This window comes from Exophiala xenobiotica (genome assembly GCF_000835505.1).
Source record: "Exophiala xenobiotica strain CBS 118157 unplaced genomic scaffold supercont1.2, whole genome shotgun sequence".
NCBI lineage: Eukaryota > Fungi > Ascomycota > Eurotiomycetes > Chaetothyriales > Herpotrichiellaceae > Exophiala > Exophiala xenobiotica.
The window spans coordinates 391947-409128 of NW_013562493.1; the positions used below are offsets into that span (position 1 = coordinate 391947).

The 17182-nt window shown below is 51.7% G+C and overlaps 5 protein-coding genes across 5 annotated transcripts; 3 read left to right on the plus strand and 2 right to left on the minus strand.

Annotated features, from left to right (window-relative positions):
* Positions 1 to 457: 457 nt before the first annotated feature.
* PV05_02325 (uncharacterized protein) lies at positions 458 to 2103 on the minus strand (the record flags this gene model as incomplete). Its single annotated transcript, XM_013462895.1, has 3 exons — positions 458 to 1436; positions 1486 to 1652; positions 1723 to 2103. The coding sequence occupies 3 exons, from the start codon at positions 2101 to 2103 to the stop codon at positions 458 to 460; spliced, it is 1527 nt and encodes a 508-aa protein (XP_013318349.1).
* Positions 2104 to 2688: 585 nt separating this feature from the next.
* PV05_02326 (uncharacterized protein) lies at positions 2689 to 4196 on the minus strand (the record flags this gene model as incomplete). The annotated part of the gene is made up of 3 exons (XM_013462896.1): positions 2689 to 3622; positions 3677 to 3991; positions 4042 to 4196. 3 exons carry the CDS (start codon positions 4194 to 4196, stop codon positions 2689 to 2691), a joined length of 1404 nt encoding a protein of 467 aa, XP_013318350.1.
* A 1280-nt stretch (positions 4197 to 5476) lies between these two features.
* PV05_02327 (uncharacterized protein) lies at positions 5477 to 8059 on the plus strand (the record flags this gene model as incomplete). Its single annotated transcript, XM_013462897.1, has 6 exons — positions 5477 to 5551; positions 5626 to 5929; positions 5981 to 6563; positions 6614 to 7258; positions 7327 to 7691; positions 7794 to 8059. The coding sequence occupies 6 exons, from the start codon at positions 5477 to 5479 to the stop codon at positions 8057 to 8059; spliced, it is 2238 nt and encodes a 745-aa protein (XP_013318351.1).
* Positions 8060 to 8441: 382 nt separating this feature from the next.
* Positions 8442 to 10118, plus strand: PV05_02328 (uncharacterized protein; the record flags this gene model as incomplete). Its single annotated transcript, XM_013462898.1, has 1 exon — positions 8442 to 10118. One exon carries the CDS (start codon positions 8442 to 8444, stop codon positions 10116 to 10118), a length of 1677 nt encoding a protein of 558 aa, XP_013318352.1.
* A 1234-nt stretch (positions 10119 to 11352) lies between these two features.
* On the plus strand, positions 11353 to 14726 carry PV05_02329 (uncharacterized protein; the record flags this gene model as incomplete). The annotated part of the gene is made up of 3 exons (XM_013462899.1): positions 11353 to 11440; positions 11561 to 12647; positions 12695 to 14726. The coding sequence occupies 3 exons, from the start codon at positions 11353 to 11355 to the stop codon at positions 14724 to 14726; spliced, it is 3207 nt and encodes a 1068-aa protein (XP_013318353.1).
* Between the last annotated feature and the right edge of the window lie 2456 nt (positions 14727 to 17182).

The following is a 17182-nucleotide window of genomic DNA, read 5'->3' on the forward strand; positions in this document are numbered from 1 at the left end:
TAAATTGAATACTAGTATCTGAAGGAGCATGTCTTTTGGCTAGAATGGAGGATCATTTCAGCAACATGCTTAGACACCCATGCACAATCTTTCCAACCACTATATTTGAGTGGGAGGCCTTTTCCGATTGCCTACATTATCTCTTTACATTTAAGCTCAAGATCAGAAAGTGAATCTGCAGCTCCCTGAGAGGACTTGGGCGTACCGAAGCCACTGGTCAGAGGTGATATATTGATTTGTAATGGATGACCGCCAGGGACATGCACGACTTTTCTATTGAAGGCGTAGAAATTTCATGAGGCAATGCTGGGGCCAAGCTGCCCGGCCTCGACAACTCAAGACTCAGCGCTAAATTGATGTCTAATGCATCTAGAGATATACAACGTTGGATTTCCGAATGATTTATTCTACATTCTTTTAAGCGTAACTATTTGGCTAGACCGAAGACACCAGTCGATCACCGCGCAACGAATTCCAATGGACAGCTCAGCGCATACGGCACGCCACTGGTCAACTGGTCGTCCATGCGCATACTCTCCTCTGTGACCGCAGGCGTTACACGCGTCGTGTAGTGCATGTACACGGCGGCGACGATCAGCTTCATCTCGACCATGGCGAGGTTGTGGCCCAAGCACATGCGGCCGCCGGAGCTGAAGGGCCAGAAGTGGTTGCGCATCGCCGCCAGATGCGCTGCATCCTCCGTCAGCCACCTCGTGGGGTCGAAGAGGTCCGGGTTCGGGAAGACTTCTTCCACTCGGTGCAGACTGTAAGACTGGCATCCGACGGTGGTCCCGGGAGGGACGGCGTGGCCCGAAATCAAGGCGCCCGTGGGAGGCACGATGCGGAACAGCGTCATGGGCACCGGCGGACGCCAGCGCATGGCCTCGTGGATCACGGCGTCGAGGTAAGGAAGTTTGTCGAGCACAGCGATTGGCGCGGTCCGTGTCACAGGGTCGAAGGCGTCTTTGATGCTCGACAGCTCGCGGAAGAGCGTGTCTTGTACGTGTGTGTACTGGGGCGTCGAGATCCGCCACATCAGGATGCACATGGCGTCGCCGGTCGTGTCAACACCCGCGACCAGATGGTCCATACACTCGGCGGCGATGGCGGGCTCGTTGTTGGGGATCTGGCTGAAGAGTTTGGAGCATGTTGAGATGGTGTCTTTGGTGGTCTGGTCACGACGGAAAGACGAGACGCTACCTTCCCCGTAGTCGTTCAGCCGGTTGCCGCGGACGTGGAACGCGGTGTTTTGGCCGCTGAGCTTGCGCATGACGGCCGTGAGCTGCGTCTTGAGCGACATGACCCAGCCGAAGTAGTGTAGCATGTACAGACGTGTGCGGTGCTTGACGCCGGAGAGGTCATAAACGATCCCTCTGTGTTCCGGCCTCGACAGTGTGTGTGTGCCATGGGCGCCATAAAGATGGTTTGTGATGGCGCTGAAAGAGGTCAGAATCGCAGCTTACATGGGTTGGGGAGTTTGCATACTCAAGTGCGTAATAGTGTAGCCAGGTGTACACATCGAGAACGGGCCCTTGAATCGACACTTGCTTCATGAATGCCGAAGCATGCTCTCGCACTTTGTCGGCCACAGACGGCTGCATCACGTAGCTCTTGGTGTATCGATCTGCGACCAGCCTCTTCTTGGCCGAGTGCTAGATTATCAAGAATGAGTATATGGAGTCCAATTGATGCGGATGGGGATGGGGATCGGAGAGCACATACACTTGGCTTGTCTAGACTGGTGAAGGTGTTCCGCGTATTGTAGTATACGAATAGGTCGTAAAAGGAGCTCTTCGAAAAAGTTGACTTGATGCCATAAATCTCCCTCAAGCCTTCGTAGTTGTTGAACGAGACTTCGTCCGGTGAGACTCGCACCACCGGTCCATAGCGGGAATGGAGTTGGTCGATTATCACTGTTCTGTCACCCTTGAATTCGTGGTACATCATCCATAGCTGTGTCACTGCTGTGATTTTCGGGCCGGGAAATTTTGACAACGGCGCAAAGAAGAGTCGATATATCACAACCGCTGCTAGCGATGTGACTGCGCAGAGAAGTACAAGCACGATCGGGCGCGTCCCGACGAAGACTGTTGCCATTGCCATTCTCGACGAGATGTAGGTACCGTTCGAGCAGACTCAAGCTTCAAACAAGCAAGTACTATCCATCATGCACCATATAAAGGACCATTCGTATAAACATAGCAATCGGCAGAGCCCCATGCACTACTCTCGCCGACGCTAATCCGCCCATCTGAGTGTGGGCTGAGGGGGCTTGTTGCCGGGCGTTATCAGCTTGGCCGATGTTGAGATCTAAAGTCCTTATCAACGGCCAACTTGGACGGAGGCTGGCCCGGTCGATATCCCTGAACTCCACTCTCGAACGCCATAGTATGCACGTCCCCCATAGGGCTGAGGCCCGGAGAATCCTGGTCTCAACAGATGGGTGAAGAGGAGACCAGAAAATTACCCATCTTCGACGCATGCGTCGTAGAAGGATCCTTGTTATTGACCCGTGTCGATCAAACTGGCTTCCCAGATCTTTCAAAATTTATTCCAGCCATGGGTGTCGGTACGCCGACGTAATCCGGCTCTCAGGATATCTTTCTAGCTCTCTAGACTTCATTGCATTTAGATCTCGAGCTTTTGGTGTGGAGTCCTGAAGACGAGCTCTTAACCCTAAGATCATTTTCAAGCGAGCATTCCTCTCTCAACTCGCAACCTATCGTACCTCAAAACCGCCCCAAGCAACACCTGTGCGCCAAGTGCACAATCTTCAGGACTGCAGTATTCCGTTGGTGTGTGTGACAGCCCGTCTCTCGTTGGCGTGAAGATCATACCAGTCGGGCATCTTCGACTAGTATGGAAACTGTCGTGGCCTGCGCCACTGACCATATGCTTCCATAATTTCCCGTCTTCAGTAGTCTTTGGCAGATCTGCGACAGTCTCTTCCGCAGCCTGTTCGATGACGGTAATGCAATCGTGGTGAAATGTGACTGCTGGGTTTGCAGCCAGTTGTCGCCATTCCAGCGAGACCCCTCTCTCACTGTCTTCCGCGGCGATCATGCTGAATGTCTTCCGGCATTCGTCTTCGATCTGCGCAAGTACGCTGTCCGAAGGATGCCGCATATCGAGAGTGAAGCGGGCAGTGTGCGCCATGGTGTTGATACTCCCCGGATCCGTCTCGACAAGGCCAGTTGTGATCAGTCCGGAATGCGCTTTTGCGATTCTGTTCGATTCGACGATCATCTTGGCGGCAGCCAGGACTGAGTCTTTTCTTGCTGCCATAGGCGTTGTCCCAGCGTGACTATCCCTACCTCGGACAACTACTTCGAACCATTTGTAAGCTTGTCCGCCACTGACAACTCCGATTCTACGTCTCTCATCCTCCAGGATTGGACCTTGTTCGATGTGGAGCTCGAAATGTGCGGCAATAGGCTGGGATTCGTACGATGCGGGAGTGCTGCCCAAGAAGCCGATGCGTTCTAGTTCTTCTTTCATGGTGTATCGGTTGCCATCCTGGCTTGGGGTGACTTCCTGGCAGTTCCACGCCGTTTCCAATGGAACAGCACCGGACCAGACGCCTGAAGAGACGGTGATGATTGGGAACCGGGCACCTTCCTCACTGTACAGATACTTAATTAGGGTGTATACTCAAAAGGTTTGCGCTGGAACTCACTTGGTCCAGTTTACGACCCCAATACTTCCTTCACTCTGATAGTCACATTCATGGAGCGTCCTCAAAACCTCCAGACCAGCTAGAACACCGAGTATTCCATCGTACCTTCCGCCAGTGGGTTGTGTATCTAGGTGCGAGCCCATCATGACGGGAGCCACTGTTGAATTCTTCCCAGGTCGCACAGCGAAAATGTTGCCCATTTGGTCGATTGTGACTTTGCAGCCCAGAGATTTTGCTTCTTGCACGAACCACTGTCGAGCAGCTTTGTCGGCTGCATTGAGAGCTAGACGGGCCATCCCCGTCTCTGTCTCGTGTCTGAGAACACTTCAGCATGATGTTCTGGACCGCGATATACTCCAACTCACGTTCCATAAGGATGCGCCTTTCCAAATTCACATGATTCATGGAGCGAAGACATCAGTCTGCTGCCGTTTATCTTCAAGGTAGAGACATCATTTGCAGCAGCCGTGCTTGACTTTGTGCCTTGGAGGACTTCCTTGCGCTCTTTTGTGAGCTGCATTGCGTAGGGTCGCTTTGTTAGTCGTGGAACCAGAGGAGGAAGTGCAATGCTTTGCAAACTAAGCTTGTGCTTGGGAAAGAGGTTCCAGATTGACATGACTCAGAAGCAGTCTTCTTTGCATCACGAAATCTGAACGCCAGCCTCACCTATTCAAGGTTTGCTCTCAACTGCTTCAACCGATCAGAGCCGGCGGTAAGCCTAGACCTGATTGCAGCATTAGGGTGGACTCAACGGGTATCATCAAAGCCGCCGGGCCAGGATGGCTATGCTTGCTGCGGCAGGGCTGTAGAGATGTTGTTCGACTGAATCGCCGCAGTCAAAGTCGGCGCAATTGGGTCCAGTCGAATGACATGACCAGTAATTACAGTTGGCCGTCGGCGGATGGTATCAGCCCCACCTATTCCGCAAAGTTACAGGTAATCTTTCGTATCGACTTTCGACCGTCAGCTCCGCCCGATGAATTGACGTTGGCCGTCAAAACACGGTCCTGATATGCGTAAAATGATGCTCCAATGTCCCCTTGAGTTGTAGCTCAACCTGCCTACTATCTTTTGCTAGAAGTTCTCTTGAAGGAGAAAATCCGGGGGCCCCTGTACTATTTTCATGGTCCACACATCCACACGAATCGCGCTCGTCAAAATCTCGATTCGGTCGTGCTAAATTGGTCGGCGCCGGACAGAAACCCATAGCAAGCCTGTGGTAGACAGTCTACGGAGGAAGGTACTGTTCGCTTATACATGTATATTCCTAGGGGCAAAAGATACAACGTTAGGACCTCTTTCTCGAGCACTGGTGCTTACGGCCAAATTGCATGCCGCTTGCTAAGAAGCGCCTATAAAGCGGCGACCTCGGGGCCGAAAAGTCCACTTGTCTGACACGGGGAGGTTTGTCCCAATGTGTAGTCTTCTTGATGTTCTTGAGGACGTTGTCTTCTCGGAATGAGATGGATACCGCCAAGTGATGAAGGGGTACTCGTATAAATCATATACCTCTGTAGCCCACCTTTGAGACCTACGTAGTGTGTTGCGAGAGGTGTCGAGCTCGAACACTTACCTGAGTAGACGTGGTGGACGTGGTAGATGAGGCACGAGGCAAGAAAGTGACCTAGTCATTACATCCCTTGGTTACATCCCTTGGCGCGCTATGAATTAATAGTCTTGTGCTAAAGTCAAACTTGATAACGACGCGCCGTCAATTCAACCACAATGATAAACTGTTGAAATGTTCGGTAACAATCACTATCCCTACCGGCATGCGTCCAAACGGGTCAGATTCTGTCTATGGGTCTCAAGCCCGAAAGTATCGGTCGAAACGGCAAAGACCCTGCGATTTGTGTAGACAACGCAAGACGCAATGTAAGATCCCAGGCTCTGGTGGGGCTTGTGAACTTTGCGACAAACTCGGGCGCAGCTGTACATTTGTCTTGCAGCCTTTGAGAAAAGAACGATGGCCTCCAGAATCTCAGTCAAGTTCGGCGCAGCTTCAACCATCGCGTCCTCCAGAGACTCAATCAACAGCGCAGCATCGTGGCTCTCAATCTGATTTCGACGCCCGCCATGGCGATCCGATGGCCATCGATGTTAGCGCGTTCGAAAACGCGGACTTGGAGTTCGATATCGACGTCGATTCCCATACATTACCGCCTGTATCCGACCAGCTGTCGTTTCTGGGTCAGCGGCCCCCTGACTCACAAGGCGGCGCTATCGATTGGTCGTACCTCAACTTTCCCATCTGTAAGGAGATTGACTGTTATTAGGATATTCCGACTAATATTGCCATACCAGCTCCTCTAGGCAACGACTTCGATTTCCCAAGCCGAATGTCGGCAGCCAGTGATGGCTCACCTCAGGCATTTCGATTGGAACACATTTCGCCAGGCCCGAGTCAGCGACAGGAACATCGCGAGGGTGTTGCAAATGGCACCAACCCGAGTGATAAAGATGATGTGCTCGAGAATCTGCCACTTGAGAAACAGGAAGCACCAAGGAATGGAGACTGGTCCAGCGACTTCTCTCTTGACGAACGCCCTGGCTATTCCTCTCAACTTATCGGCTTATCGAGCGAGACTGATCCGTTTCTTCTACGACACTATCAGTATGATACGCGGGACACGTTTCGGATGTTCGCACTTGATTTTCGTAAAATCACAGACGACATAAACATGCCGGAGCCTACTGCGGTGTCCCAATCCTCACAGATTCCCGCCAGTGACATACCAGTCCAATTTGTCATGACCGACGAAGAGATATGCAAAGACGATGTCAAAATCATCGATACGGACTTTGCAGGTTCCAATACTGAAGCTGAAGATCATGCTTTGCTGTATAAGATCGTTCCGATTGACTTGGGCTCAAGACTCCTGAAACTGTAAGTCATTGTGCGATGCGAGTTTGGAAGCCCACCGCTTACTTGTACAGCTTTTTCAAATTCATTCAGCCATCATATCCGGTTCTCTCGTCGCACGATCATAACGGCGAGTATCGAAATTGCAATTGTTCAACTGGATTGAGAGCAGCGGTCTACGCGTTAGCCGCGCCGTACTACTTCCTTGATGACTATCTCTCGGTGGACAGAGGCTATCAGCAACCTTCTACAGAAGAGCTCTGGGGAATTGCTCATCGCGGCTTGCAGCGTGATGCCCGGAAGTCTCACCTCGGGCTTGTGCAGCTTAGCCTACTCTTTTTGCATCGGCCTCCGCAGAATTATGCCGTCGCCGATACTCCGAGTTCCTGGGCCCTGGCTTGTTCGGTCCTCGCTGCAGCAGAGACACTCGGACTGAATCTGGACCCTTCAGATTGGAAGCTTCCTTCACATGAAATCAGGCTGCGGAAGAGGCTGTGGTGGCTTGTTCACGTGGAGCACACTTGGCGCGCACTGGTTCTAGGACGGCCCTCTCATATCGCCGCATCAAACTGGGATGTCTCTGAATTGACTGCAGATGATTTCGACCTTGATGACATTGCGGATTCGGAAGCTCGCAGCTGTGTTCAAGCACAGAGTCCTTACTTCATGGCCCTTTGCAGCCTGAGTACAATTGCTAGCGAAGTGCTTGACGCTCTTTAGTGAGTACCTCCCAAACTTCTGTCTTACCGCATAACAGTTTATGACGTTCTAACGCCCGCGCCAACAGTTCTATCAAGTCGATCCGTGAAGCTACCACGCTGGAGGCTCTTCTAGTCCGCGCGCATCCCTTGAGGATGCTGATTCAACAATGGCGACAAAAACTGCCGCCGGATGTCTTGAAGCCCACTAAAGAGCTGATGGAAGATGATGGCCTCGATAACTGCGGTCCACTCCGTCTGACGTATTTGACGTTGGAACTCCTGGTCTTCAGAGCACTCCTTCGTCCACTGGCTTTTCAACCTGGAACAAGTGAGCAGGAAATGTCAGAGCCACGCTCCACCATCTTCCAAAACAGTCAGTCATGTGCCAAACTCGTTCTGGAGTTGGTCGCAGCTCTCAAGGCAAATCACTTTGTCAATTTCTGGCCTTCCTGTAAGTGGTGCCTCTTATTGTTGATCTAAAGATGGAGAATGATCTTGCCCCGATTGACTCAATTGACTTTGCCAAACATGCTGACTCTTCTCGTGCCTGAAGATACACGATATCAACTGTCGTACATGACGAACTTTGCCTTGCTTCTCTTTGTGCAGTCGCCGTCGATGGCTGTAGCCAAAGAGAACAAGCTGCTACTGGACAAATGGCGGATCACTGTCCGGATGCAGTCACGAGCGTGGCCTGTTCTCAAGCTAGCAGTCATGAGACTTGATGCTGTGGTTTGGAAAGGATTGGATCATATCGTGAGTTGGGCCGGGAAGGACAGTCCAGCGGAAATACTGCTAAGGAAACTACCCAACACTTGAAAATGGCTAGTCGAGAATCTACGCGAGGAAGGCTGTCCTAGGTATGCCTAACAGGCGAGACAGGGGAGTTCCGGGCTGTGACCCAGCGACCTCGGCAAATTATCACGGGTGCACCCAATCACAACACCCGTGTATAAAGCAGCTCAGCCATCCAGCGAGGCGCAGCCGCGGCACTGCCTGGTGAGACTCTGACCTTTGGTATGACCTTTGGTACGACCTTTCGTATGACCTTTACATCTCGACATCCCTCTCCCTGGTTTCTCTAACACCCACATCACCAAGGTTCGTTACACTCTTTCTGCGTCAGCACCGGCAATGCGAGAAGATACCTTTGCCCTTTTGGCGCAGTATCAATACCTTTCTGTGGGCGGGTGAGGCCACGATGTCCCGCCGTCTGCCCGCACGAACCTGGACTCCATATCGCGATGAAAATGCTCAACCGGTGTATCGAAGACGCAAATTCTTTCGATATGACGCGCTTGATTCCAGGAATCCCAAAGCTATACGACTTGTTCGTGTGAAGGGAGCGCTGTGCAATGGCTTTATCGATTGCGAAATCTGGCACTCTGATACTTCCAGCGGGTACTCTGCGCTTTCATACGTCTGGGACCGTCCGGGAGGGCGTCATCACATACTCTTGAATGGACGGACTTTCCGCGTTGAAAAGAATCTCTGGGATTTCTTGGACGTAGCAAGGAGGCACTTGACCAACACAACCATTTGGGTTGACGCAATCTGCATCGCCCAGGATGACCTCCACGAGAAGAATCACCAGGTCCAGATGATGTCAACCATCTATTCACAAGCAAAGAAGGCATTTATATGGCTCGGGTCAGAATGGAGCTTTGCAGGCCAAGCGCTGAAGTTAATCAATACAAACGCCGGCTCAAGCGATGTGGACATCATCGAAGCCTGCATGCAAAACCATGGGTTTTGGGAGGGGCTCAACGAGATACATCGATCGGATTACTGGCACCGAGCTTGGATTTTACAGGAATTCGTACTGCCGCGGCAGGGCATACTGATGGCGAACGAGCATTTCACCGACTTTGAAGCCTTTCAAAAACTAATTGGGCGTATCGAGCTCATCCTAAGCACGGCTCACTCCACGAGCAGCTTGAGTTCCATTGGCCAGAGCTTTTACTCGACGGTCACTCTTGGAGGTAGAGATTTATGGTTGATGAGGCAGAAAGCTGCCAAGGACCAGCGGCTGAATCTGTTCAACTATCACACTTATAACGGAACCCGTGGCGCGCACTGGCTCATGCCCAAAGCATGCAGTAATGTTAAGGACAGGTTATTCGCCATCCTCGCGTTCACGAAGCACGGGTCAAGCTTTAAAGTGGACTACCACCTGAACCCTCTCGATATCCTTCTGGAAAGCATATGGCTGGAACACACCGACCGAATATCGATGGTTGAACAATTGAGCCTGACAGCATGCCTACTGAACATAACACCCCTGAGCATTATGCTGTATTCGGACAGGAGGCAGCAGATGCTCAGAGATACTTGCAGCGGCAAGACTGTGGCGATTCCTGCGGATGTAGACCCCCTGCATTCACGTTCTGCAAGTTCAAAACTCGACAGCGAGAGATGGCTGAGGCTCGCTGCTCCAAGTCGCGAGATCTCGGGCAGATTTTGGGATCCATGGTCTTCATGCGCTTCCGAAGGGGAGGAAGTGACTCTCCTAAACGGACTGTATGTTCCTCGGAAAGCTCGTAGACGATTTGCACTATCATTTGACGGGTCTGACGTCTTTCTGGTGGTCGCCGTCTCCTTGGCCGACCATGGGCCAACTGAACCCAAACTCGCCTCCCCACTGGACCGGGATACGGTCTTCGTCAATGACGACCTCACCGATGACGAATTTCTGGAGCAGCGACCGAAGTGCTGTCGAGTCCATCGCATTTATGACGCTACTTGCACGCCGAAGCCCATGAGGGTGTATTATGCGTTGCTGGAAAATCCTTTGATGCTTACCGAAGTACTACCCCGAACCTTTGACGATGGACAGGAAGCTACAGATGGGTCGATGACCTCGGTAGGGAGCCGCTGAAATACAAGTCAACATGTCTTCCACCGACAAATTGTATCCGGCTTCGTGGTGTTCGAAGTTCACCTCCCCAGTGACCTCCGTATTTAGGTTATGTTTAAGGTAGTGGCTCGTGAGGCAACAGGGCGGCGTCACTAATGTCCCAAAACGGGGTTAGTGGCCGGGCTTGGCGCGTTCCAGGTCCTTGCTTGGACTTCAGGTCACACTCTTAACTAACCTCCTTTCACACAATCATCGTATATCTGTAACCAAATGCTGCACGTTCTCTCTGTATTGATATCTCTTCATCATAGTTCGACATGACAACGCAAGACGACTGAAGAATTGGTTTCTGCCGTTCTACTATTATGGCCGGAGCAACGCCAATGATCGGCGGTCAGCGGGGATGCCACGCCATTACTACCACTCCATGCCTACAAATCGTGCATTCCTTCTTCGCCGCCTGGACTGCCTCGAGCCACCTGCTGTCGCTTCGGCCTTCTTTGACCAGAAATCTAGTGGGAAGCGGGCTCGCTCGCAAAATGGGTTTGATGACTATCTTTAGGACATATCCGCACCAGGAGAGCTCGATAACAGACCAATGCTTTCCGTGTGTGCTAATTGAACTTGGCTACAGTCTACGATGCACGATGCCGGTCAGATATTGGCACAATGGTCATTTCACCAGCAGCCCAGGAACGACCTCCGCAGGGAGTCCAATCCGACATCCCCATCACTAACATCCAGTTTATCGTTCAACGTCGACATTGTCGTATTCAGCAGTCTTGGGCGGATCTGATGCGAACAGTGCGGTATTGATCACACAAGGCGTCTCTACTGATTTATTCAGACTGCTCCAAGACGGCAGTTCACAATGCCAGAGTGAATAGATGTTGCGTACTATTATGGCAATGTCTACTTCACAAAGGCAGATATGTTGTTGTCGTGGGGTGGAGCGTTATGAAGCGCGTGCATTCGGTGCCAAGGCATGGGTTAATATATTTCACTCGACAACATGGCTTGTGGAGGACCTGATGGCACGTAGATAGCTTTCATGTCTGGTCCTTTGCTGTCGCTCTGCGATGCAAAGACCCGGACACTCTTTGCATCCTGAATCGCGCGCCGACGACAGGGGGAAGTGTCAGACTTCTGTGAGAGTTTTCACACTTTCAGCTGAGGTCTCACAAAACCCGCCATCGACTGTAGATCACGAGTGATTAGCCCTCATCATCACCACAACTGGTAGTGTCCAGTGACGATGGGGAAGAGGAAGAGACCACGCCAGCGGCATAGGAAGAAGGTGGGCAAGCAGATGGACATGGCGGTGCAGTTGGACTACGGTGAAGGTGAGTGCACACTTCGGCACACTTCGGCATCGGAATTTCTACTTCCGATGATCGAATCACAAGCGGCGTGCCAAGGCGCTCGCCATGGCATGCAACTCGCTCACTGAATGGGAACTGCAGACTGCGAAGGACTCGTTCAACACCACCACCGACAACAGCAACCTCACCCGCCTCCCCATCCCTTCTTCCCTCCCGACACCTTCGCCAATGACTTCCCGGGTTACATGGCCAGGTCTCAACAAGACCCATCAATGAAGCATCGTTGGCGAGCTGAAGACGATCCGCGCGACAGACCTTCGAATCGACCGCCGGAGAGAGACAGAGATCGTGGTGGCCACCACCCGCCCTCACCTTCTTTTGGATATTCTGAAGCCTACCCTGTTCCCGAAAGAGACAGAGATCAGGCAGGTCGTGGTGGCCGTCGACAGAACAGAAAGTGGCCCCGAGATTCGAAGAAATCGCTTGGTAGGAAGCCATCTCCATCTCCCACTCGCTTTTCGAGACCAAAACATACGCGTCCACTAGGTCCGAGGTCGTTTGAAGACAGACCAGCCCGTGGTCGAGACTTTTCGCCAAACAGACAGCCAAAGCGCAGACGTACTCAGAGTCCTTCACCTGCTGCGAGTGATAGATTTGGCCCTGAGAGCCAGAGATCCGGTCGCAGTCGAGATCGTCTGGGCATCAACGACAGGCGATCGAGGTCACGTTCTCCATACAGAACATTTCACGTTTCCCGACCCGAGTCTAACCGTCGTGGTCCCGATCCAAATATCAAAGGCCATAGAGAATCGAGTCCTTTCCGCAGACACGACAGACGCTCCATTTCTCCCCGTCCTTCATCAATATCATCCCCACCGCGCCGGAACGAGTCCATTAATCATCGAGAATCTTCCAAAAAGAATTTTCGACCTCCAAAGCGCCCTCGCAAGGGCAAAGGCCGGCCGTTCCCTGAGAGGGGTCTGCCCCGTTCAAGAAGCCAGTCCGTGGCAGACGATACAGATAACCGCTCCATGGATGGTCAACATCCAATGCGTGGAAACTATGGCATGCATCGAGGACAACAAAGGCCTTTTGTTGATACAAGACAACAATATGGAGGATCGCCTCCTTACTCGGGGACACCGAATAGCTCCTACCATGGGTCGCAAGCTGGTTCACCGTACCACAATCAAAGAGGCGGCTGGGGAGGTGGCCAAAGTCCTCATGGGTAAGTTCGTGAATCACATCCGGCACATCCTTTCTGACTCAGTCTAGTCCCATGCATAATTCCTCTCCGCCATACCGGCAAAACAGCTTCTCTGGCCCAGGTGGCGTGAACAACAACCCCAATCCCTACTACCAGAATCAACAACATTTTGGGCCTAACCAACCAGGGTATCAACAGGGTCCTTATCGAGGTGGTCATGGGTCTCGTGGCGGTCATTATGGTAAACAAGATCAGAGATTCAATGGCCCTCGTGGTCGAGGAAGAGGTGGCCATTTCAATAATCTGCAATGGACAGCGCCTCCTACTGGCCCTAGACGAGGCGGCTCACAGAACAACGACTTTCAAGGTGGACACATGAACCAGACATCTCCTGCACCTTCTCAAGCACCGTCGCAAGATGGTAGAGAAGGACCGGCGGATGAAGAGAATCTTTTCAGACCATCGAAAGAGCTACAAGTGGAAGATCAAAGAGGCCCAGGTCAGAAAGCTCATGGTGACGAACAGCCAGGGACAGCTGCATCAAAATTCAGCTTCGCATTCAAGTCAAAGGCGCCTCCTTCGGGACCAGCTAAACAAACAGCAGAATTTGCAGCCAAACCGAAAGGACCCTTCCAACCCGAAGATCGAGCGCCTCCCACACAACCAAGAAAGAAACAATTCGATCGTTTTGACAGACGAGACGACAGGCCTGGGCAACGTCCTCCTCCCCCTAACTTCCCTTCACACCCAGACAGAAGACCTCCCCAACACCCTGCAAATAGCCGCCAGCCCGAACGATCACGTTCGCCTCCCTCGAAGAAATTGAAGAAGGAGATCAAGTCTCGGCCTACATTGCCACCCGAATTTGCAGAATCCGAGTCGATATACTACCGAAAACCCGGTAACGAGTCTGTGGTTGGAGCAGGCACATATGGAAAAGTCTTCAAAGCCGTCCACATTTACACGAAGGACCAAGTTGCGCTCAAGAAGATCAGAATGGAAGGTGAACGAGATGGATTTCCTATTACAGCTGTGCGTGAGATACGGTTGCTCCAGCATCTCAGAAACAAGCACGTTGTTGCCCTGCAAGAGGTCATGGTGGAAAAGAATGAATGTTTTATGGTCTTCGAATATCTCTCGCATGATCTTACTGGGCTCATCAACCATCCGACGTTCAAACTCACTTCTGCACACAAGAAGGACCTGGCAAATCAGATGTTCGACGGCCTGGACTATCTTCATCGACGTGGCGTTCTGCACCGAGATATCAAGGCCGCAAATATCCTCGTTTCCAACACCGGACAACTGAAGTACGCCGATTTTGGCCTGGCACGCTTTTACACCAAGTCCCGGAAACTCGACTACACGAATCGTGTCATTACAATCTGGTATCGCCCACCTGAACTCTTACTAGGAGAAACTCAATACGGTCCCGAGGTCGACATCTGGTCTGCAGCTTGCGTCTTTGTGGAAATGTTCACCAAGAAGGCTATTTTTCCGGGCGAGGGTGGTGAGCTCAGTCAACTTGAGAAGGTGTACAATGTCCTTGGCACGCCGACGCGAGCAGAATGGCCTGGCATCGTTGATTTACCCTGGTTCGAACTGATGCAACCAGTCGATCGGCGAAAGCGGCAATTCGAAACGATGATGAAAGACATTTTCACTCCCTCCGGATTGGAACTCGTGCAGTGGATGTTTAAGTACGATCCTAAAGCGCGGCCTAATGCCGAAGAGGTATTAAAGCATGAATACTTCACAAAGGAAGAACCGAAGCCTGTGCAGGCAGTGGAACTGGCGAACGTCGAGGGCGACTGGCATGAGTTTGAGAGCAAAGCGGCCAGACGAGAGAAAGACAAGCAAGAAAAGGACAGGAAGAAAGAAGAGTACCTGCGTGAGAAGGAGAAGAGGAAGGCTCGCGAGGCGGGTCTGCCTGAGTCGACTGGAGAGAAGAGGGTCAAGATGGAAAATACACCTGTCCTGCCGCCCCCACCTCCGAATGGTGACAATGCGAGTTCCGCGCGTCCTGCTGATGAATGGTCGAAAGAGGACGATCCTGACGAGTCTGAGGGCGAGGGTAGTGCGCGGATGAGTATGTCGTGACCCTTCACTGAGTAATGCTTCGGCCGAAGACTTCGTTGTATGTGTATATTGGAGGGATGAAATATTGATGCTGGCAGCGAGACGCTCGTACGGCATTACACGAGATCGTCGCTGGCCACCGTCGGTCTTGGGCGACGAGACTTGACAAGCACTGAGAGGAACGCCATTTTGGTGTTGGAACAGAGTAACAAGAGTGATCTAGCGAGGCTAGGTATCTCCATTAATGGCATGAGATGCTGAACACCATGAGTTCTGTCAGAGTGCTTTGCTTGCTATGTTACCAGACGGACGTTAATCTCGGAAACGAGGCAATATTAGCGTGAGCATGACTTTGACGTCCATTAGTATCTGGCTCTGCATGTTGTCATGGCTCGGGGGATATTGAAGTGTTAAGAGGTTAATGCTTTTCGATTCCTGTCGCTGCTCGAAGGGGGAAGTGACTTTCTTGGTACAAACGTCCTCGAGTCTGGCAATGCTTGTCATCGCTTGCTCGTCATGAGTACCCTGGGAACAAAGGACATACTTGCTCCTCGCTGCTGTCGTTATCCCTGTGTTTGTCATGAGTGGTATCGTGAGACATGACTCTCAGCCCCTAGCCAACGGGAGTATGAACTAACCGGCGTGAAACCCCGAGGGGTATAAATGCCTCTCTAGGCACGCCGTTCTGCGCGACGCCGTCAAACATCGCGTGTACTCGAGCTCTTGAAAACCTTTGCCATAGTCATTGACACAAGGAATCAGCTGAAGCAGCTCAACTCAAAGGTACATTGTGGTGTTTGTGGGGACAGCATGGTCTTGCGGAATGTCGAGGAAAGCATAGAATCAAATATGCTAACCTGTGGAAGTGTTAGAGACCATACCAATATTCGAGTCTTTGTTGCCACATCGAGAAAACAGCTCTCGTCCCCTTCTACCAACGTCTACCGCCCTGTCTTCGAGCCTAGATCAGCAAGCCTCACAATGTGCCACTACCAACAGGTATGCACTGTAAAGCGGTGCAAAGGCTGTGGGCACAAGACAACAGAATACCACAGAGACATTGTGCCACACTGTGGAGATTCTAATCAACCATGTCGAAACCCACCATGCCCGAATTCTGCGATGTGGGATGTGTTATCGTGGGATCAGCACCCGGGGGGTGTGGACGAGGGTCTGCAGGTGGATACATGGCTGTGCGAGAAGTGTAGCTCGGGTGGTATGGAACGTAGAGGCAGGACGCCAACGAGATCGCAGCGGCGCTGAATAGTAGCTAGCTGCTTTGGCGTGTGGAAATGAACCAATGGAGATAGGCACGGAAGTCTGAGACCATTGATGCTAGGCAACTTGTCTGGGTCGTATTTATCATGGGTTAATGCCATAGCTTGATGAAATGGATCGAGTATTCATCGGGATAGCATCGTCTATCATTCGCGTGCCTCAAGGCCGAGCTGGAGTTGCTAGTATCCCGGTCCTTCCGGGGTACTCACTTTGCCAGTAGTCCCTGCGCATTTGTACGTGGCCGACTTCTCGGATCAGAAATGACAGAATTGGGAACATGGCACGAGCGTGAAGTGACGAGATCGATAAACAGAAGATTCCTCCGTTTGCGTTTTCTTTGTGGTGCTACGTTGAAGGACAATGTCAGCGTATCTGCATATTGACGGCCATAGCATCAATCGCAGAAATCCCTAACCTTATCGGTTCTCACTTCTTGAGAGTGGTAGAAAAAGGGTCGTTACCCTAATCTGGATCTGCTCGGTGACATGCAGGTCTAATTCGATCCCTCCATCAAGTTCGGGGGACGTCATCTGTAGGTGTGTAGGCGTGACAGCCTCATTGTCAAGAGAAAGCGCTGCGATCGAACACAACGGATGGATGAGTGACAAGCGAAGCAGCCCGTCCAGTGCAATCCACTGGTGATTCGGTGACGTGGCCAGAGATGTACCTGCCTGACTGCCCGACTGTGGTTAACCCTGTCGTTTGCAGAACATAAGTCTTGTGATCAACGTGATGGTAGAAAAGACAAACGACTTCCAACCCTCAGCGAGTATAAATATCGCCATTTCTGAGTGGTCAACCTTGGTGGAATAAGACCAAATACTGTATGCGAGCAACCCTTTCAACCATCAACGCCGTATTACAGACAAGCATCCACAACATCGGACATAGGTGCAAATAAATGTATCTCAGGCAGAGTTACCGCCGAAAGCACACAGTCTAGGTGTTGAAGCCTGACATTGTCGAAGATCCCACACCAAACCCAGCATCTTTGACCTGATCGAGGCACATCGATAGACAATACTACCTCTCTCAAAGACATACCTACCTTCGAAACCCTAGCAGTAACGTCTTGATGTGTTACTGGTTAGAGTATCGCGAGAGAAGGAAGTGCCCACGTTGCAAGGGCACCATGAGGTATAAGTATACCAAGCAGCGAAACCCGTACCGAGGAGACCCTCCCACAATGTGTTGGACGA